Here is a 24,382-nt window from a genome sequence, read left to right as displayed (position 1 = left end):
CCCATATATATATAATTAACCCAACACATTTGCAATAGACCCCACATGGCAGTGAGTAACTCCAGACATCTATGGTCGACCTTACACACCCATGGACGATCCTACACATATAAATAGTTGACGTAACATATCCACGTTGAACCCACACATTCACGTTAATTCCATATATCCACGTTGACCCCATACTTCCACGTTAACCCTACATATCCAGGTTGACCTCACACTTCCACGTTGACCCACACTTCTACGTCGACCCCACTTCCACGTTGACCCCAACACATCCACGGTAACTCCACATATTCACGTTAACTAAATACATCCACGTTGACCGTCACATCTGACCTCGGCAATGACAGGCTTGGAGCTGTATTGGTGACACTCTCCTCGACAGTTGTAACGGCAGCCGACCAGTATTACATCCATGTGGTTCCTCAGGGTGGGCAGGGCTGGACACCCTTCATCGTTTACTGTCAATGTCAAACACATAGTCAGAGCTAAAGAAATAGTCACCATCAGAGAAAATACACACACACACACACACACACACACACACACACATATATATATATATATATATATATATATATATATATATATATATATATATATATATATATATATATATATATATATATATATATACATGTCATGTCGAATAGGCAGAACTTGCGATCTTGGCTTAAATAGCAACGCTCATCTTGCCATACAGGACAAGTGAAAATTTGTGTATGTAATAATTTCGCCAAAATCATTCTGAACCTAACGAAAAAAATACATTTCACTGTGTTTGTTTAGTATTAAATTATTGTAAACAAATCTAAAATATATTTAATTGGGTTAGCCTAAAATAAATTGTTGTTGTTATAATAAGGTTAGATAAGTTTTCTAAGATTCTTTTGGAGCAAAATTAAAATTTTTTACATTAACATTAATGGAAAAAATATATCTTTAAACGTATAAGAGAAATTTTTAGAAAGGACTTAATTTTAAATGAGTTCTTGCTAATTGACCAGTTTTACATATTCGGCACGACATATATATATATATATATATATATATATATATATATATATATATATATATATATATATATATATATATATATATATATATATAATTATAATTATATACATATGAGTTTCCTGTATATACATACACGTCTATTTGTTAAAACTTAACATTTCTCTATATTTAAATTCTTTTAATCTATAAATATCCGTCTACCAATACAATAATTTATAGAAGAAACATTTAGGAAACATCTCATACTTGCTAATGTTCAAAACAAATTTTAGATATATGTATAAGCTATATGTGTGTGTGTAACCTGCATTTCACCAGAATTGAAAACGCAGCTGTACTGGAGCGGCTTCAACTGCAAAAAAAAAAAATATTCTGAAAAAGTGGAAAAAGTTTATAGATTTGTGTCTAGGAGCAGCTGTGCTAGACCCACCTGTGTCTAGGAGCAGCTGTGCTAGACCCACCTGTGTCTAGGAGCAGCTGTGCTAGACCCACCTGTGTCTAGGAGCAGCTGTGCTAGACACACCTGTGTCTAGGAGCAGCTGTGCTAGACCCACCTGTGTCTAGGAGCAGCTGTGCTAGACCCACCTGTGTCTAGGAGCAGCTGTGCTAGACCCACCTGTGTCTAGGAGCAGCTGTGCTAGACCCACCTGTGTCTAGGAGCAGCTGTGCTAGACCCACCTGTGTCTAGGAGCAGCTGTGCTAGACCCACCTGTGTCTAGGAGCAGCTGTGCTAGACCCACCTGTGTCTAGGAGCAGCTGTGCTAGACCCACCTGTGTCTAGGAACAGCTGTGCTGGACCCACCTGTGTCTAGGAGCAGCTGTGCTAGACCCACCTGTGTCTAGGAGACCCAGCTGTGCTAGACCCACCTGTGTCTAGGAGCAGCTGTGCTAGACCCACCTGTGTCTAGGAGCAGCTGTGCTAGACCCACCTGTGTCTAGGAGCAGCTGTGCTAGACCCACCTGTGTCTAGGAGCAGCTGTGCTAGACCCACCTGTGTCTAGGAGCAGCTGTGCTAGACCCACCTGTGTCTAGGAGCAGCTGTGCTAGACCCACCTGTGTCTAGGAGCAGCTGTGCTAGACCCACCTGTGTCTAGGAGCAGCTGTGCTAGACCCACCTGTGTCTAGGAGCAGCTGTGCTAGACCCACCTGTGTCTAGGAGCAGCTGTGCTAGACCCACCTGTGTCTAGGAGCAGCTGTGCTAGACCCACCTGTGTCTAGGAGCAGCTGTGCTAGACCCACCTGTGTCTAGGAGCAGCTGTGCTAGACCCACCTGTGTCTAGGAGCAGCTGTGTTAGACACACCTGTGTCTATTAGCAGCTGTGTTAGACCCACCTGTGTCTAGGAGCAGCTGTGCTAGACCCACCTGTGTCTAGGAGCAGCTGTGTTAGACCCACCTGTGTCTAGGAGCAGCTGTGCTAGACCCACCTGTGTCTAGGAGCAGCTGTGCTAGACCCACCTGTGTCTAGGAGCAGCTGTGCTAGACCCACCTGTGTCTCGGAGCATCTGTGCTAGACCCACCTGTGTCTAGGAGCAGCTGTGCTAGACCCACCTGTGTCTAGGAGCAGCTGTGCTAGACCCACCTGTGTCTAGGAGCAGCTGTGCTAGACCCACTTGTGTCTAGGAGCAACTGTGCTAGACACACCTGTGTCTAGGAGCAGCTGTGCTAGACCCACCTGTTTCTAGGAGCAGCTGTGCTAGACACACCTGTGTCTAGGAGCAGCTGTGCTAGACACACCTGTGTCTAGGAGCAGCTGTGCTAGACCCACCTGTGTCTAGGAGCAGCTGTGCTAGACCCACCTGTGTCTAGGAGCAGCTGTGCTAGACACACCTGTGTCTATTAGCAGCTGTGCTAGACCCACCTGTGTCTAGGAGCAGCTGTGCTAGACCCACCTGTGTCTAGGAGCAGCTGTGCTAGACCCACCTGTGTCTAGGAGCAGCTGTGCTAGACCCACCTGTGTCTAGGAGCAGCTGTGCTAGACACACCTGTGTCTAGGAGCAGCTGTGCTAGACCCACCTGTGTCTAGGAGCAGCTGTGCTAGACACACCTGTGTCTATTAGCAGCTGTGCTAGACCCACCTGTGTCTAGGAGCAGCTGTGCTAGACCCACCTGTGTCTAGGAGCAGCTGTGCTAGACCCACCTGTGTCTAGGAGCAGCTGTGCTAGACCCACCTGTGTCTAGGAGCAGCTGTGCTAGACACACCTGTGTCTAGGAGCAGCTGTGCTAGACCCACCTGTGTCTAGGAGCAGCTGTGCTAGACACACCTGTGTCTAGGAGCAGTTGTGCTAGACCCACCTGTGTCTAGGAGCAGCTGTGCTAGACACACCTGTGTCGAGGAGCAGCTGTGCTAGACCCACCTGAGACGGGTCATCGCAATATTAAGACCCGTGCCAGGACTCCGGTCTTGGCGAACATTATACATACATACATAGACCCACCTGTGACGACAAGCAGCTGTGTTAGACCCACCTCTGTCATGAAGCAGCTGGGCGATGCTCTCTTCGTCCAAGTGTGTGTGTTTGGTGTAGTTGGCGATGCTCACCTGTGTGCTGCAGTGGAAGCTGGTACCACGGGGGATGTCTGCTACCTGAGAGAGAGAGAGAGAGAGAGAGAGAGAGAGAGAGAGAGAGAGAGAGAGAGAGAGAGAGAGAGAGAGAGAGAGAGAGAGAGAGAGAGAGAGAGAGAGAGAGAGAGAGAGAGAGAGAGAGAGAGAGAATATAAATATAAATGATGCAGAAGCATCCGCTTAAGATTTCTTTTATAGTGGACCCCCGGTTAACGATATTTTTTCTCTCCAGAGGTATGTTCAGGTGCCAGTACTGACCGAATTTGTTCCCATAAGAAATATTGTGAAGTAGATTAGTCCATTTCAGACCCCCAAACATACACGTACAAACGCACTTACATAAATACAATTACATAATTGGTCGCATTCGGAGGTGATCGTTATGCGGGGGTCCACTGTACTAAGATTCTTCATAATAAAAAATAATAGTCTCATCAGAACAAGAAAAATGATGCTATTAAATTAGAGTCAGATACATGTTCATATCATTAACATACCCTGTATTTATCCTTTTTCTGCTGGAACGAACTCTGGGTTATAGACAAAACAATTACAATTTTTGCACCATGTTGCTATATGTTGATGACTTAATCTTTTCTGTGTTGAAGGTGATTCAGCTAGCAAGGTTATTAGCACTGCCAATCTGCTAGTTATGATACTTGCTGAATAAGTCTGCAAGTTGGGCTCACCTGTACAGGTGTGTTTCGGGCGTAGACGTACCACACATAATTAACATCTTGGTGGAAGACAAGGCCGCCTCGCAGTTCTTTGACAAGGTGACCAGTGCGGTTCCAGAAGCCGCAGTGCACCTCCGGCCTCGGGTACATGCGGGGAGTACTGAAACTCCAGTACATTGTGCACTTCTCTACACTCGCTGATATGTTGTACTCGCCCTGGAAGAATGCTGCAAAGAATAATTAGTTTCATATGAGAAATTGTTTCAGTGTCGCGGTGACTTGTGTTCCTCGAGGAAATGAGGATAGAAAGAATAGATACCGAACAGAAAGGCACAATACCGTGACACAAATATCCCGAACATAGGAGACAGAAACTTACTCTCCCTAATTTCTACTACCACACTTACTTCTTCTACTACTTCCACTGCTAGCCTTACCACTGCCACTACTTCTTTTTCTTCCTCTCTTTGTCCCGTCCCTGTCCTCCTCTCCTATATATACTGACCTCGCCTATATAACACTCTTTTGTGTTAGTGTGCTTTGTAAATGGTAAAAGTCGGACCGAAACGTCGGCGTAAGTTTCTCTCTCTCATGTGTGAGTTATTTGTGTAAGAATAGATAACGTTCGTTTATATAGAAAATGGCTTCGATGTTCAGAGTTTGAATTCATCTTAAGAAAAAGACTGAAAACAATACGTAATTTTCATCTAACACTTATGTTTGTTTCATTGGCTTGTATTCTTCCTGGAATATACCTGGAGGTTACCTGGAGGTTACCTGGAGGTTATTCCGGGGATCAACGCCCCCGTGGTCCGGTCCATGACCAGGCCTCCCGATGGATCAGGGCCTGATCAACGAGGTTGTTACTGCTGGCCGCACGCAGTCCAACGTACGAGCCACAGCCCGGCTGATCCGGCACTGACTTTAGGTATACCTGGAGTTTACCTGGAGAGAGTTTCGGGGGTCAACGCCCCCGCGGCCCGGTCTGTGACCAGGCCTCCTGGTGGATCAGCGCCTGATCAACCAGGCTGTTGCTGCTGGCTGCACGCAAACCAACGTACGAGCCACAGCCCGGCTGATCAGGAACTGACTTTAGGTGCTTGTCCAGTGCCAGCTTGAAGACTGCCAGGGGTCTGTTGGTAATCCCCCTTATGTGTGCTGGGAGGCAGTTGAACAGTCTCGGTCCCCTGACACTTATTGTATGGTCTCTTAACGTGCTAGTGACACCCCTGCTTTTCATTGGGGGGATGGTGCATCGTCTGCCAAGTCTTTTGCTTTCGTAGTGAGTGATTTTCGTGTGCAAGTTCGGTACTAGTCCCTCTAGGATTTTCCAGGTGTATATAATCATGTATCTCTCCCTCCTGCGTTCCAGGGAATACAGGTTTAGAAACCTCAAGCGCTCCCAGTAATTGAGGTGTTTTATCTCCGTTATGCGCGCCGTGAAAGTTCTCTGTACATTTTCTAGGTCGGCAATTTCACCTGCCTTGAAAGGTGCTGTTAGAGTGCAGCAATATTCCAGCCTAGATAGAACAAGTGACCTGAAGAGTGTCATCATGGGCTTGGCCTCCCTAGTTTTGAAGGTTCTCATTATCCATCCTGTCATTTTTCTAGCAGATGCAGCTCTCTCTTGAAGGCAGCCAGGGGCTTATTGGCAATTCCCCTAATGCTTGATGGGAGGCTGTTGAACAGTCTTGGGCCCCAGACACTTATGGTGTTTTCCCTTAGTGTACCAATGGCGCCCCTACTTTTAATTAGGGGCATTTTGCATCGCCTGTGGCAGCGTGCCTCGTTGTGCTCCGTGTTTTCTCGTGTTTTCACGGTCGCTCTTATGTGCTAGAACTTTAATTTGTGCCATCAATCCTATACGATACATCCCTCTAGCGCTTGGAACCAATCTTGGGCAGAAAATAGTATATACTGAGTCAAAAAAGGAGGATTAGTGTGCAATACCTAGCAGAGATTACTGCCAGAGGGGAAACATAGGCCTAGTGTGCCGTGTGCAAAATAATAATAATAGAACTTTTCTTAGAGGAAAGAACGTCTTCCTGATAATATTGTGTATACATAGTGTATAGTGTATACTACAGTGGCACCATAGTACATAGATAATAAATGCTAAAGTGTCATGTAAAACAGGTGTAATTCAAACTGAAGTGATAAGCCTAAAGAGACAGGTGCCAGAAGTCGCCAGAAACTTACCCCACACAGGTCAGCTGTTTTAAATAATCTTCCTGGCTACCTCGCATATAATCTAGTGATACCAGTGAGTAGGAGAATAGTGTTATAGTAGCAACTAACCAGTAATATAATGAAACTTAGTGGAGTGGAGTGACTTTTATTAGTTTTTTTTCTTTCTTGAAATACCAGACGTATACAGTGAAATTCATATAATCTGTAGTTGCCAGCGGTCGCAATATACACAACGAGAAGCAAATATTACTGCAAAAAAAAGCGTCTTTTCTCCAATAATTCCACCAGTCAACTATAGTGATAATAGAGCATTTGTTGTGGTGGAGACAGAAAAAACCTAGAAAAGCTAGATACAGTGATCTATAAACAAGGGTTGAGACCTCGACCGTTCATCATTGTAGGAGCTGTCAGCAATCACCAGTTCTTCAACACGCAATTATACTTTCGTATCAATCAAATCACATATTACTCGGTTAAATAATTTCCTGTAGTTCTTTCATGTGGCCAAATCACAGACCAGTATGTTTTAAATAAGTGACCCACTGATCAGATCCGACTGGTCCAAACCCTTGACTGGTCCAAACCCTTGACTGGTCCAAACCCTTGACTGGTCCAAACCCTTGACTGGTCCAAACCCTTGACTGGTCCAAACCCTTGACTGGTCCAAACCCTTGACTGGTCCAAACCCTTGACCGGTTTCAAACGGATTCGTTGGACAATAAAGCAGACTGTAAACAGACGGGGTTTTAGGCGCCCTTATCAAACACAAACAATATAAAACATGAACGTACACCGGTAAGCTGTCCTAATATACAAGTACAGTTAGAAATAGAAATACAAATAGATAGAGCTTCACTTTAAGGAGGTTATTAATAGAGTATTCAAGAGGTTACAAGTAGAATTACAGTAAATCAACCATTCAAATCATTATGAAGCTCTGTGTAGTCTGCAATCAATCAAACAAACGGGTTTCCGCATGGATAAATTGCCATTTTTGTGAAAATTGGTGTCACGCCTCTTGTGCAGATATCCAAGAACTAGCTACAAACAGTATTAAATCAGAGAAGTGTTTTTGGGTATGCCCAAATGAGAGCAATCTGTGGACTAAAATCACATTGGTATTAAAAGAGGATAACATCAAAGCAGCCTTCATAGAAAACCTGGAAGCATTCTTTAACAGATGGGAGAATAAAAAGTCTGGGCTGGATGGTATTGCCCTTGGTGCTGGCCATGTAGTCAGAAACTAAGGCTGGAGGTGCTGCAAGTGTAGTCAAAGACAAGATAAAACCAATATTACAAACTAGTAATACCACAGGAGATAGCAAACAAGGGGACTCCACTAGCATTAGAGAGGATACATTACCAAAAACAACTGGTGAGAGCCCCATTGTTAGTGCTAGTGAGGATAGGAAAGACACAGGCAAACATGCACCAACAGGGAATACAGTCACAGAAACCCAAGGCAAACGGAAACCAAGCCTGTGCACATACTATGCACTTGGTATCTGCAGGCACGGAAAATCTGGAAAAACAGATGGGACATGCAACTTTGACCACCCTAGAAAATGCCGTGCCCATATGACAACAGAAAAATGCAAACTCCCTTCCTGCAAGCATTTTCACCCTGAAATGTGTCCCTCTTCAGTACAGGAAAGACTGTGCTATAACTTAAATTGCCAGGCATACCATCTATAGGGGACAAAAAGATACAAAACATCCAGACCATGGGAAAACCTGGGTAGCCACAGCCACTCAAGAGGGAGAGATTTTTAGTGCCAGGAAGAAAAAAACTGGCAGGAAATGGCAGAAATCGTACACCAAATCCAGTCATTCCTGGAGTGGAACCACAGTCGATGGCCTCCACTCCAAACCAACAGATACAGATACTAATGCCGGAAAAAAAGTCCCCCCAAGTACCACCAATACCACCAGTCCGATGACATTCTTTTTTTGCAAATATACAGGGCCTAAAACCAGCAACGAACAACAAAATATCTTTCATCCATGGACTGCTTGTAAAGGCAAATGCAATGTTCGCGGTTTTCACAGAGACCCACATGAAGGATCACTTGGACAACGAAATATGGATCCCAGGTTACAACCTATACAGATGCGACAGAGTGAACAGGCAAAAGGGGGGGGGATTAGCCTGTATATCGCAGAGTCACTTGTTTGCACAGAACTGCTTAATGCCTCAAATGATGTAGTGGAAGTTTTAGCAGTAAAGATCGAGAACCAAAACCTAGTCATTGTGGTAGTCTACAAGCCTCCGGATGCAATGTCCCAGCAATTCCAGGAACAGCTGTTAAAAATTGACCACTGTCTGGAAAATCTGCCAGCTCCTGCCCCCAACATCTTGCTCCTTGGGGATTTCAACTTAAGGCACCTAAAATGGAGGAATATAGCAAATAATGTTGTTGCAGTGATAACTCCAGGAGGCAGCTCTTACGAGAATTCACACACACACGAGCTTTTAAATCTCTGCACAAAATTCAACTTAAACCAGCAAATAATAGAGCCTACTAGACTGGAGAATACACTAGACCTCATCTTCACTAACAATGATGATCTGATAAGAAATGTCACCATATCAAAAACAATATACTCAGATCACAACATAATCGAGGTTCAGACATGTATGCGCGGAGCTCCAGACCGACATAATGAGATTAGTCATGAGGGAGCCTTCACCAAATTCAACTTCAATAATAAGAACATAAAGTGGGACCAAGTAAACCAAGTCCTAACCGATATAAGCTGGGAAGATAGACTAAGCAACACAGACCCCAACTTATGCCTAGAACAGATTAACTCGGTGGCACTCGATGTATGCTCAAGGCTTATTCCTTTAAGAAAAAGGAGGAGTAGATGTAAAATAGAAAGAGACAGGCGCTCCCTTTACAGGCGACGAAAAAGAATAACAGAGCGGCTAAAAGAGGCCAATATATCTGAAATGCGTAGGGAGTCACTGGTCAGAGAAATAGCAAACATCGAACTTAAGCTAAAGGAATCTTATAGGAGTCAGGAATCGCAGGAAGAACTAAAAGCCATAAATGAAATCGAAAGAAACCCAAAGTATTTCTTTTCCTATGCCAAATCAAAGTCGAGAACAACGTCCAGTATTGGGCCCCTACTTAAACAAGATGGGTCCTACACAGATGACAGCAAGGAAATGAGTGAGCTACTCAAGTCCCAATACGACTCAGTTTTTAGCAAGCCGCTAACCAGACAGAGTCGAAGATCAAAATGAATTTTTTTATGAGAGAGCCACAGAATCTGGTTAACACAAGCCTATCCGACGTTATCCTGACGCCAAATGAATTCGAATAGGCGATAAATGACATGCCCATGCACTCTGCCCCAGGGCCAGACTCGTGGAACTCCGTGTTCATCAAGAACTGCAAGAAGCCCCTATCACGAGCTTTTACCATCCTATGGAGAGGGAGCATGGACACGGGGGTCGTCCCACAGCTACTAAAAACAACAGACATAGCCCCACTCCACAAAGGGGGCAGTAAAGCAATAGCAAAGAACTACAGACCGATAGCACTAACATCCCATATCATAAAAATCTTTGAAAGGGTCCTAAGAAGCAAGATTGCCACCCATCTAGAAACCCATCAATTACACAACCCAGGGCAACATGGGTTTAGAGCAGGTCGCTCCTGTCTGTCTCAACTATTGGATCACTACGACAAGTTCCAAGATGCACTAGATGACAAAAAAATGCAAATGTAATATAGACAGACTTTGCAAAAGCCTTCGACAAGTGTGACCATGGCGTAATAGCGCACAAAGTGCGTGCTAAAGGAATAACAGGAAAAGTTGGTAGATGGATCTATAATTTCCTCACAAACAGAACACAAAGAGTAGTAGTCAACAGAGTAAAGTCCGAGGCGGCTACGGTGAAAAGCTCTGTTCCACAAGGCACAGTACTCGCTCCCATCTTGTTTCTCATCCTCATATCTGACATAGACAAGGATGTCAGCCACAGCACCGTGTCTTCCTTTGCAGATGACACCCGAATCTGCATGACAGTGTCTTCCATTGCAGACACTGCAAGGCTCCAGGCGGACATCAACCAAATCTTTCAATGGGCTGCAGAAAACAATGTGAAGTTCAACGATGAGAAATTTCAATTACTCCGATATGGTAGACACGAGGAAATTAAAACTTCATCAGAGTACAAAACAAATTCCGGCCACAAAATAGCGCGAGAAACAAACATCAAAGACCTGGGAGTGATCATGTCGGAGGATCTCACCTTCAAGGACCATAACATTATATCAATTGCAGCTGCTAGAAAAATGACAGAATGGATAATGAGAACCTTCAAAACTAGGAATGCCAAGCCCATGATGACACTCTTCAGGTCACTTGTTCTATCTAGGCCGGAATATTGCTGCACACTAACAGCACCTTTCAAGGCAGGTGAAATTGCTCACCTAGAAAATGTACAGAGAACCTTCACTGCCCACATAACGGAGATAAAGCACCTCAATTACTGGGAGCGCTTAAAGTTCCTGAACCTGTAATCCCTGGAACGCAGGCGGGAGAGATACATGATTATATACACCTGAAAAATCCTAGAGGGAGTAGTACCGAACTTGCACACGAAAATCACTCACAACAAAAGCAAAAGACTTGGCAGACGATGCAACATCCCCCCAATGAAAAGCAGGGCTGTCACTAGCACGTTAAGAGACAATACAATAAGTGTCAGGGGCCCGAGACTGTTCAAATGCCTCCCAGCATACATAAGGGGGATTACCAATAGACCCCTGGCGGTCTTCAAGCTGGCACTGGACAAGCACCTAAAGTCGGTACCTGACCAGCCGGGCTGTGGCTCGTACGTTGGATTGCGTGCAGCCAGCAGCAACAGCCTGGTTGATCAGGCTCTGATCCACGATGAGGCCTGGTCACAGACCGGGCCGCGGGGGCGTTGACCCCCGGAACTCTCTACAGGTAAACTCCAGGCAAACATCCACCATCATACACTCATAACACATACACAGCCACCATCATACACTCATGTCACACACACAGCCACCATCATACACTCATAACACATACACAGCCACCATCATACACTCATGACACATACACAGCCAACATCATACACTCATAACACACACACAGCCACCATCATACACTCATGACACATACACAGCCACCATCATACACTCATGACACATACACAGCCAACATCATACACTCATAACACACACACAGCCACCATCATACACTCATGACACATACACAGCCACCATCATACACTCATGACACATACACAGCCAACATCATACACTCATAACACACACACAGCCACCATCATACACTCATGACACATACACAGCCACCATCATACACTCATAACACATACACAGCCACCATCATACACTCATGACACATACACAGCCACCATCATACACTCATGACACATACACAGCCACCATCATACACTCATAACACATACACAGCCACCATCATACACTCATGACACATACACAGCCACCATCATGCACTCATCATGCACTCATGACACATACACAGCCACCATCATACACTCATAACACATACACAGCCACCATCATGCACTCATGACACATACACAGCCACCATCATGCACTCATGACACATACACAGCCACCATCATGCACTCATGTCATACACAGCCACCATCATGCACTCATGACACATACACAGCCACCATCATGCACTCATGTCATACACAGCCACCATCATTCACTCATGACACATACACAGCCACCATCATTCACTCATGTCATACACAGCCACCATCATGCACTCATGTCATACACAGCCACCATCATTCACTCATGACACATACACAGCCACCATCATTCACTCATGTCATACACAGCCACCATCATTCACTCATGTCATACACAGCCACCATCATGCACTCATAATGCATACACAGCCACCATCATACACTCATGTCATACACAGCCTAATCATACACTCATAACACATACACAGCCACCATCATCCACTCATAACACATACACAGTCACCATCATACACTCATAACACATACACAGCCACCATCATCCACTCATAACACATACACAGTCACCATCATACACTCATAACACATACACAGTCACCATCATACACTCATAACACACAGCCACCATCATACACTCATGTCATACACAGCCACCACCATACACTCATAATACATACACAGCCCCATCATACACCCATAACACATACACAGCCACCATCATACACTCATAACACATACACAGCCACCATCATACACTCATAACACATACACAGCCACCATCATACACTCATGTCATACACAGCCACCATCATACACTCATGTCATACACAGCCACCATCATACATTCATAACACATACACAGCCACCATCATACATTCATAACACATATACAGCCACCATCATACACTCATGTCATACACAGCCACCATCATACACTCATAACACATACACAGCCACCATCATACACTCATAACACATACACAGCCACCATCATACACTCATAACACATACACAGCCACCATCATACACTCATAACATACACAGCCACCATCATACACTCATAACACATACACAGCCACCATCATACACTCATAACACATACACAGTCACCATCATACGCTCATAACACATACAGTCACCATCATACACTCATAACACATACACAGTCACCATCATACACTCATAACACATTCACAATCACTATCATACACTCATAACACATGCACAGTCACCATCATACACTCTTGTCATACACAGCGACCATCATACACTCATAACACATACACAGCCACCATCATACACTCATGACACATACACAGCCACCATCATACACTCATGTCACACTCGATGTATGCACAAGGCTTATTCCTCTAAGAAAAAGGAGGAGTAGATGTAAAATAGAAAGAGACAGGCGCTCCCTTTACAGGCGACGGAAAAGAATAACAGAGCGGCTAAAAGAGGTCAATATATCTGAAATGCGCAGGGAGACACTGGTCAGAGAAATAGCAAGCATCGAACTTAAGCTAAAAGAATCCTTTAGGAGTCAGGAATCGCGGGAAGAACTAAAAGCCATAAATGAAATCGAAAGAAACCCAAAGTATTTCTTCTCCTATGCCAAATCAAAATCGAGAACAACGTCCAGTATTGGGCCCCTACTTAAACAAGATGGGTCCTACACAGATGACAGCAAGGAAATGAGTGAGCTACTCAAGTCCCAATATGACTCAGTTTTTAGCAAGCCGCTAACCAGACTGAGAGTCGAAGACCAAAATGAATTTTTTATGAGAGAGCCACAAAATTTGACTAACACAAGCCTATCCGATGTTATCCTGACGCCAAATGACTTCGAACAGGCGATAAATGACATGCCCATGCACTCTGCCCCAGGGCCAGACTCATGGAACTCTGTGTTCATCAAGAACTGCAAGAAGCCCCTATCACGAGCCTTTTCCATCCTATGGAGAGGGAGCATGGACACGGGGGTCGTCCCTCAGTTACTAAAAACAACAGACATAGCCCCACTCCACAAAGGGGGCAGTAAAGCAACAGCAAAGAACTACAGACCAATAGCACTAACATCCCATATCATAAAAATCTTTGAAAGGGTCCTAAGAAGCAAGATCACCACCCATCTAGAAACCCATCAGTTACACAACCCAGGGCAACATGGGTTTAGAACAGGTCGCTCCTGTCTGTCTCAACTACTGGATCACTACGACAAGGTCCTAAATGCACTAGAAGACAAAAAGAATGCAGATGTAATATATACAGACTTTGCAAAAGCCTTCGACAAGTGTGACCATGGCGTAATAGCGCACAAAATGCGCGCTAAAGGAATAACAGGAAAAGTCGGTCGATGGATCTATAATTTCCTCACTAACAGAACACAGAGAGTAGTCGTCAACAGAGTAAAGTCCGAGGCAGCTACGGTGAAAAGCTCTGTCCCACAAGGCACAGTACTAGCTCCCATCTTGTTCCTCATCCTCATATCCGACATAGACAAGGATGTCAGCCACAGCACCGTGTCTTCCTTTGCAGATGACACCCGAATCTGCATGACAGTGTCTTCCATTGCAGACACTGCAAGGCTCCAGGCGGACATCAACCAAATCTTTCAGTGGGCTGCAGAAAACAATATGAAGTTCAACGATGAGAAATTTCAATTACTCAGATATGGTAAACATGAGGAAATTAAATCTTCATCAGAGTACAAAACAAATTCTGGCCACAAAATAGAGCGAAACACCAACGTCAAAGACCTAGGAGTGATTATGTCGGAGGATCTCACCTTCAAGGACCATAACTTTGTATCAATCGCATCTGCTAGAAAAATGACAGGATGGATAATGAGAACCTTCAAAACTAGGGAGGCCAAGCCCATGATGACACTCTTCAGGTCACTTGTTCTATCTAGGCTGGAATATTGCTGCACTCTAACAGCACCTTTCAAGGCAGGTGAAATTGCCGACCTAGAAAATGTACAGAGAACTTTCACGGCGCGCATAACGGAGATAAAACACCTCAATTACTGGGAGCGCTTGAGGTTTCTAAACCTGTATTCCCTGGAACGCAGGAGGGAGAGATACATGATTATATACACCTGGAAAATCCTAGAGGGACTAGTACCAAACTTGCACACGAAAATCACTCACTACGAAAGCAAAAGACTTGGCAGACGATGCACCATCCCCCCAATGAAAAGCAGGGGTGTCACTAGCACGTTAAGAGACCATACAATAAGTGTCAGGGGCCCGAGACTGTTCAACTGCCTCCCAGCACACATAAGGGGGATTACCAACAGACCCCTGGCAGTCTTCAAGCTGGCACTGGACAAGCACCTAAAGACAGTTCCTGATCAGCCGGGCTGTGGCTCGTACGTTGGTTTGCGTGCAGCCAGCAGCAACAGCCTGGTTGATCAGGCGCTGATCCACCAGGAGGCCTGGTCACAGACCGGGCCGCGGGGGCGTTGACCCCCGAAACTCTCTCCAGGTAAACTCCAGGTAAACAGCCACCATCATACACTCATAACACATACACAGCCACCAGCATACACTCATGTCATACACAGCCACCATCATACACTCATAACACATACACAGCCACCATCATACACTCATGACACATACACAGCCACCATCATACACTCGTGTCATACACATCCCCATCATACACTCATAACACATACACAGTCACCATCATACACTCATAACACACACACAGCCACCATCATACACTCATAACACATACACAGTCACCATCATACACTCATAACACATACACAGCCACCATCATACACTCATAACACACACACAGCCACCATCATACACTCATGACACATACACAGCCACCATCATGCACTCATGACACATACACAGCCACCATCATACACTCATAACACATACACAGCCACCATCATACACTCATGACACATACACAGCCAACATCATACACTCATAACACATACACAGCCACCATCATACACTCATAACACATACACAGCCACCATCATACACTCATGACACATACACAGCCACCATCATACACTCATAACACATACACAGCCACCATCATACACTCATGACACATACACAGCCAACATCATACACTCATAACACACACAGCCACCATCATACACTCATGACACATACACAGCCACCATCATACACTCATGACACATACACAGCCAACATCATACACTCATAACACACACACAGCCACCATCATACACTCATGACACATACACAGCCACCATCATACACTCATGACACATACACAGCCAACATCATACACTCATAACACACACACAGCCACCATCATACACTCATGACACATACACAGCCACCATCATGCACTCATGACACATACACAGCCACCATCATACACTCATAACACATACACAGCCACCATCATACACTCATGACACATACACAGCCACCATCATGCACTCATGACACATACACAGCCACCATCATGCACTCATGACACATACACAGCCACCATCATGCACTCATGACACATACACAGCCACCATCATGCACTCATGTCATACACAGCCACCATCATGCACTCATGTCATACACAGCCACCATCATTCACTCATGACACATACACAGCCACCATCATTCACTCATGTCATACACAGCCACCATCATGCACTCATGTCATACACAGCCACCATCATTCACTCATGACACATACACAGCCACCATCATTCACTCATGTCATACACAGCCACCATCATTCACTCATGACACATACACAGCCACCATCATTCACTCATGTCATACACAGCCACCATCATTCACTCATGTCATACACAGCCACCATCATGCACTCATAATGCATACACAGCCACCATCATACAATCATGTCATACACAGCCTAATCATACACTCATAACACATACACAGCCACCATCATCCACTCATAACACATACACAGTCACCATCATACACTCATAACACATACACAGCCACCATCATCCACTCAAAACACATACACAGTCACCATCATACACTCATAACACATACACAGTCACCATCATACACTCATAACACACAGCCACCATCATACACTCATGTCATACACAGCCACCATCATACACTCATAATACATACACAGCCCCATCATACACTCATAACACATACACAGCCACCATCATACACTCATAACACATACACAGCCACCATCATACACTCATAACACATACACAGCCACCATCATACACTCATGTCATACACAGCCACCATCATACACTCATGTCATACACAGCCACCATCATACATTCATAACACATACACAGCCACCATCATACATTCATAACACATACACAGCCACCATCATACACTCATAACACACACACAGCCACCATCATACACTCATAACACATACACAGTCACCATCATACACTCATAACACATACACCTGGAGTTTACCTGGAGAGAGTTCCGGGGGTCAACGCCCCCGCGGACCGGTCTGTGACCATGCCTCCTGGTGGATCGGAGCCTGATCAACCAGGCTGTTACTGCTGCTGCACGCAAACCAACGTACGAGCCACAGCCCGGCTGATCAGGAACCGACTTTAGGTGCTTGTCCAGTGCCAGCTTGAAGACTGCCAGGGGTCTGTTGGTAATCCCCCTTATGTATGCTGGGAGGCAGTTGAACAGTCTCGGGCCCCTGACACTTATTGTATGGTCTCTTAACGTGCTAGTGACACCCCTGCTTTTCATTGGGGGGATGTTGCATCGTCTGCCAAGTCTTTTGCTTTCGTAGTGAGTGATTTTCGTGTGCAAGTTCGGTACTAGTCCCTCTAGGATTTTCCAGGTGTATATAATCATGTATCTCTCCCGCCTGTGTTCCAGGGAATACAGGTTCAGGAACCTCAAGCGCTCCCAGTAATTGAGGTGTTTTATCTCCGTTATGCGCGCCGTGAAGGTTCTCTGTACATTTTCTAGGTCAGCAATTTCACCTGCCTTGAAAGGTGCTGTTAGTGTGCAGCAATATTCCAGCCTAGATAGAACAAGTGACCTGAAGAGTGTCATCATGGGCTTGGCATCCCTAGTTTTGAAGGTTCTCATTATCCATCCTGTCATTTTTCTAGCAGATGCGATTGATACAATGTTATGGTCCTTGAAGGTGAGATCCTCCGACATGATCACTCCCAGGTCTTTGACGTTGGTGTTACGCTCTATTTTGTGGCCAGAATTTGTTTTGTACTCTGATGAAGATTTAATTTCCTCGTGTTTACCATATCTGAGTAATTGAAATTTCTCATCGTTGAACTTCATATTGTTTTCTGCAGCCCACTGAAAGATTTGGTTGATGTCCGCCTGGAGCCTTGCAGTGTCTGCAATGGAAGACACTGTCATGCAGATTCGGGTGTCATCTGCAAAGGAAGACACGGTGCTGTGGCTGACATCCTTGTCTATGTCGGATATGAGGATGAGGAACAAGATGGGAGCGAGTACTGTGCCTTGTGGAACAGAGCTTTTCACCGTAGCTGCCTCGGACTTTACTCTGTTGACTACTACTCTCTGTGTTCTGTTAGTGAGGAAATTATAGATCCATCGACCGACTTTTCCTGTTATTCCTTTAGCACGCATTTTGTGCGCTATTACGCCATGGTCACACTTGTCGAAGGCTTTTGCAAAGTCTGTATATATTACATCTGCATTCTTTTTGTCTTCTAGTGCATCAAGGACCTTGTCGTAGTGATCCAATAGTTGAGACAGACAGGAGCGACCTGTTCTAAACCCATGTTGCCCTGGGTTGTGTAACTGATGTGTTTCTAGATGGGTGGTGATCTTGCTTCTTAGGACCCTTTCAAAGATTTTTATGATATGGGATGTTAGTGCTATCGGTCTGTAGTTCTTTGCTGTTGCTTTACTGCCCCCTTTGTGGAGTGGGGCTATGTCTGTTGTTTTTAGTAACTGTGGGACGACCCCCGTGTCCATGCTCCCTCTCCATAGGATGGTAAAGGCTCGTGATAGGGGCTTCTTGCAGTTCTTGATGAACACGGAGTTCCATGAGTCTGGCCCTGGGGCAGAGTGCATGGGCATGTCATTTATCGCCTGTTCGAAGTCATTTGGCGTCAGGATAACATCAGATAGGCTTGTGTTAACCAAATTCTGTGGCTCTCTCATAAAAAATTCATTTTGATCTTCGACTCTCAGTCTGGTTAGTGGCTTGCTAAAAACTGAGTCATATTGGGACTTGAGTAGCTCACTCATTTCCTTGCTGTCATCTGTGTAGGACCCATCTTGTTTAAGTAAGGGCCCAATACTGGACGTTGTTCTCGACTTTGATTTGGCATAGGAGAAGAAATACTTTGGGTTTCTTTCGATTTCATTTATGGCTTTTAGTTCTTCCCGCGATTCCTGACTCCTATAAGATTCCTTTAGCTTAAGTTCGATGTTTGCTATTTCTCTGACCAGTGTCTCCCTACGCATTTCAGATATATTGACCTCTTTTAGCCGCTCTGTTATTCTTTTCCGTCGCCTGTAAAGGGAGCGCCTGTCTCTTTCTATTTTACATCTACTCCTCCTTTTTCTTAGAGGAATAAGCCTTGTGCATACATCGAGTGCCACCGAGTTAATCTGTTCTAGGCATAAGTTGGGGTCTGTGTTGCTTAGTATATCTTCCCAGCTTATATCGGTTAGGACTTGGTTTACTTGGTCCCACTTTATGTTTTTGTTATTGAAGTTGAATTTGGTGAATGCTCCCTCGTGACTAATTTCATTATGTCGGTCTGGGGCTCCGCGCATACATGTCTGAACCTCAATTATGTTGTGATCTGAGTATATTGTTTTTGATATGGTGACATTTCTTATCAGATCATCATTGTTAGTGAAGATGAGGTCTAGTGTATTCTCCAGTCTAGTAGGCTCTATTATTTGCTGGTTTAAATTGAATTTTGTGCAGAGATTTAAAAGCTCGTGTGAGTGTGAGTTTTCATCAGAGCTGCCTCCTGGTGTTATTTCTGCAACAATATTATTTGCTATATTCCTCCATTTTAGGTGCCTTAAGTTGAAATCCCCCAGGAGCAAGATGTTGGGTGCAGGAGCTGGAAGATTTTCCAGACAGTGGTCAATTTTTAACAGCTGTTCCTGGAATTGCTGGGATGTTGCATCCGGAGGCTTGTAGACTACCACAATGACTAGGTTTTGGTTCTCGATCTTTACTGCTAAAACTTCCACTACATCATTTGAGGCATTAAGCAGTTCTGTGCAAACAAGTGACTCTGCAATGTACAGGCCAACCCCCCCCCCCCCTTTTGCCTGTTCACTCTGTCACATCTGTATAGGTTGTAACCTGGGATCCATATTTCGTTATCCAAGTGATCCTTTATGTGGGTCTCAGTGAAAGCCGCGAACATTGCCTTTGCCTCTGCAAGCAGTCCACGGATGAAAGGTATTTTGTTGTTTGTTGCTGGCTTTAGACCCTGTATATTTGCAAAGAAGAATGTCATCGGACTGGTGGTATTGTTGGTACTGGGGGGGGGATTTTTTTTTCCGGCATTAGTATCTGTATCTGTTGGTTTGGAGTGGAGGCCATCGACTGTGGTTCCACTCCAGGAATGACTGGATTTGGTGTACAATTTCTGCCATTTCCTGCCAGTTTTTTTTCCTTCCTGGCACTAAAAAACCTCTCCCTCTTGAGTGGCTGTGGCTACCCAGGTTTTCCCATGGCCTGGATGTTTTGTATCTTTTTGTCCCCTTTAGATGGTGTGCCTGGCAATTTAAGTTATAGCACAGTCTTTCCTGTACTGAAGAGGTACACATTTCAGGGTGAAAAAGCTTACAGGAAGGGAGTTTGCATTTTCCTGTTGTCATATGGGCATGGCATTTTCTAGGGTGGTCATAGTTGCACGTCCCATCTGTTTTTCCAGATTTCCCATGCCTGCAGATACCAAGTGCATAGTATGTGCACAGGCTTGGTTTCCATTTGCCTTGGGTTTCTGTGACTGTATTCCCTGTTGGTGCATGTTTACCTGTCTTATTCCTATCCTCCCTAGCACCAACAATGGAGCTCCCACCAGTTGCTTTTGGTAATATATCCTCACTATTGCTAGTGGAGTCCTCTTGTTTGCTATTTCTTGTGGTATTTCTAGTTTGCAATATTGGTTTTATCTTATCTTTGACTACACTTGTTTCCCCACTACGGCTCCTGTCCCCTATGAGGTCATTTATATGCATTCCATCCTGCGTATAATTCCCGACTACCTGGACAAAATCTCCAGCTTCACCATTACTGTCTCCCAGGACAGCACCTCCAGCTTCACCATTACTGTCTCCCAGGACAGCACCTCCAGCTTCACCATTACTGTCTCCCAGGACAGCACTATCAGCCCCACATTTACTGACTACCAGGACATCACCTCCAGCCTTACAGTTTCTGACTACATGGCCAGTATCAAGGGCAGTACCATTCAGCCCAGACTTTTTATGTTCCCATCTGTTGTAGAAAGCTTCCAGGTTGTCTATGAAAGCAGCTTTGGTGTTATCCTCTTTTAATACCCTTGTGATTTTAGTCCACAGATTTATCTCATTTGGGCATACCCAAAAACACTTCCCTGTTTTAATACTGCTTGTAGCTAGTTCTTGGATATCTGCACAAGGGGCGTGACACCAATTTCCACAAAAATGACAATTTATCCATGTGGAAGCCCGTTTGTTTGATTGATTGCAGACTACACAGAGCTTCATAATGATTTGAATGGTTGATTTACTGTAATTCTACTAGCAACCTCTTGAATACTCTATTAATAACTTCCTTAAATGAAGCTCTAGCTATTTGTATTTCTATTTCTAACTGTACTTGTATATTGGACAGCTTACCGTGTACGTTCCTGATTTATATTTATTGTTTGTGTTTGATAAGGGCGCCTACAACCCCATCCGTTTACAGTCTGCTTTATTGTCCAACGAATCCGTTTGAAACCGGTCAAGGGTTCGGACCAGTCGAGGGTTCGGACCAGTTGAGGGTTCGGACCAGTCGAGGGTTCGGAGCCAGTCTGATCTGATCAGTGGGTCACTTATTTAAAACATACTGGTCGGTGATTTGGGCTAACACATGAAGGATCTACTGGAAATTATCTACCCGAGTAATATGTGATTTGATTGATACAAAAGTATAACTTGCGTGTTGAAGAACCGGTGACTGCTGGCAGCTCCTACAGTGACGAACGGTCGAGCCTCAACCCTTGTTTATCAATCGCTGTATCTAGCTTTTCTAGTTTTTTTTTTTCGTCTCCACCACAATAAATGCTATATTATCACTATAGTTGACTGGTGGAAATTTTGGAGGAAGGACGCTTTTTCTGTAGTAATAATTGCTTCTCGTTGTGTATATTGCGACCGCTGGTAACTACAGGTTATATGAAATTCACAGTATACGTCTGGTATTTCAAGAAAAGAGAAACTAATGAAAGTCACTCCACTCCACTAAGTACCATTATAATACTGGTTAGTTGCTACTACAACACTGTATTCTGCTATTCACTGGTATCACTAGATTATATGCGAGTACACTAGCAGGCCAGGAAGATTATTAAAAACAGCTGACCTCTGTGGTAAGTTTCTGGCGACTTCTGGCACCTGCCTCTATAGGCTTATCACTTCATTTACAAATTCACCTGTTTTCAAATGACACTTTAGCCTTTATCATCTATATACTAGGGAGCCACTGTAGTATACACTATACACTGTGTATACACAATGTTATCAGGGAGACTTTCTTTCCTCTGACAAAGAAAAGTTCTAATATTATTATTTTTTCACGGCACCCAGGGATGTCCTTGAAAAACTGAAGACTTCTGGTGTTACCCCAGTTGTACCTGAGAGCTATCAAGCTCAGAGGACTGTGTTTGTTGCAAGAATCAACAGTTTACCTGGAGTTTACCTGGAGAGAGTTCCGGGGGTCAACGCCCCCGCGGCCCGGTCTGTGACCAGGCCTCCTGGTGGATCAGAGCCTGATCAACCAGGCTGTTGCTGCTGGCTGCACGCAAACCAACGTACGAGCCACAGCCCGGCTGGTCAGGAACCGACTTTAGGTGCTTGTCCAGTGCCAGCTTGAAGACTGCCAGGGGTCTGTTGGTAATCCCCCTTATGTATGCTGGGAGGCAGTTGAACAGTCTCGGGCCCCTGACACTTATCGTATGGTCTCTTAACGTGCTAGTGACACCCCTGCTTTCATTGGGGGATGTTGCATCGTCTGCCAAGTCTTTTGCTTTCGTAGTGAGTGATTTTCGTGTGCAAGTTCGGTACTAGTCCCTCTAGGATTTTCCAGGTGTATATAATCATGTATCTCTCCCGCCTGCGTTCCAGGGAATACAGGTTCAGGAACCTCAAGCGCTCCCAGTAATTGAGGTGTTTTATCTCCGTTATGCACGCCGTGAAGGTTCTCTGTACATTTTCTAGGTCAGCAATTTCACCTGCCTTGAAAGGTGCTGTTAGTGTGCAGCAATATTCCAGCCTAGATAGAACAAGTGACCTGAAGAGTGTCATCATGGGCTTGGCCTACCTAGTTTTGAAGGTTCTCATTATCCATCCTATCATTTTTCTAGCAGATGCGATTGATACAATGTTATGGTCCTTGAAGGTGAGATCCTCCGACATGATCACTCCCAGGTCTTTGACGTTGGTGTTTCGCTCTATTTTGTGGCCAGAATTTGTTTTGTACTCTGATGAAGATTTAATTTCCTCGTGTTTACCATATCTGAGTAATTGAAATTTCTCATCGTTGAACTTCATATTGTTTTCTGCAGCCCACTGAAAGATTCGGTTGATGTCCGCCTGGAGCCTTGCAGTGTCTGCAATGGAAGACACTGTCATGCAGATTCGGGTGTCATCTGCAAAGGAAGACACGGTGCTGTGGCTGACATCCTTGTCTATGTCGGATATGAGGATGAGGAACAAGATGGGAGCGAGTACTGTGTCTTGTGGAACAGAGCTTTTCACCGTATCTGCCTCGGACTTTACTCTGTTGACGACTACTCTGTGTTCTGTTAGTGAGGAAATTATAGTTCCATCGACCGACTTTTCCTGTTATTCCTTTAGCACGCATTTTGTGCGCTATTACGCCATGGTCACACTTGTCGAAGGCTTTTGCAAAGTCTGTATATATTACATCTGCATTCTTTTTATCTTCTAGTGCATTTAGGACCTTGTCGTAGTGATCCAATAGTTGAGACAGACAGGAGCGACCTGTTCTAAACCCATGTTGCCCTGGGTTGTGTAACTGATGTGTTTCTAGATGGATGGTGATCTTGCTTCTTAGGACCCTTTCAAAGATTTTATGATATGGGATGTTAGTGCTATCGGTCTGTAGTTCTTTGCTGTTGCTTTACTGCCCCCTTTGTGGAGTGGGGCTATGTCTGTTGTTTTTAGTAACTGTGG

General features: G+C 44.6%; 1 protein-coding gene across 2 annotated transcripts in view; it reads right to left on the bottom strand.

Moving 5' to 3' along the window:
* Positions 1–24,382, bottom strand: part of LOC128693334 (uncharacterized) — a 72,409-nt gene that overhangs the window by 33,594 nt on the left and 14,433 nt on the right. For both annotated transcript variants that reach the window (XR_011392535.1, XM_070089421.1), the window contains exons 4-6: positions 4,277–4,491; positions 3,491–3,608; positions 343–467 (exon numbers count right to left, since the gene is read on the bottom strand). Coding sequence is in view for 1 of the 2 variants with exons in the window: in XM_070089421.1 (XP_069945522.1) it covers positions 343–467; positions 3,491–3,608; positions 4,277–4,491 (458 nt within the window). In the remaining variant the exon portion in view is untranslated. The remainder of the gene's footprint in view (positions 1–342; positions 468–3,490; positions 3,609–4,276; positions 4,492–24,382) is intronic.

This window comes from Cherax quadricarinatus, chromosome 28 (genome assembly GCF_038502225.1).
Source record: "Cherax quadricarinatus isolate ZL_2023a chromosome 28, ASM3850222v1, whole genome shotgun sequence".
NCBI classification, from domain to species: domain Eukaryota; kingdom Metazoa; phylum Arthropoda; class Malacostraca; order Decapoda; family Parastacidae; genus Cherax; species Cherax quadricarinatus.
This window is presented reverse-complemented; position numbering and strand designations above follow the sequence as displayed.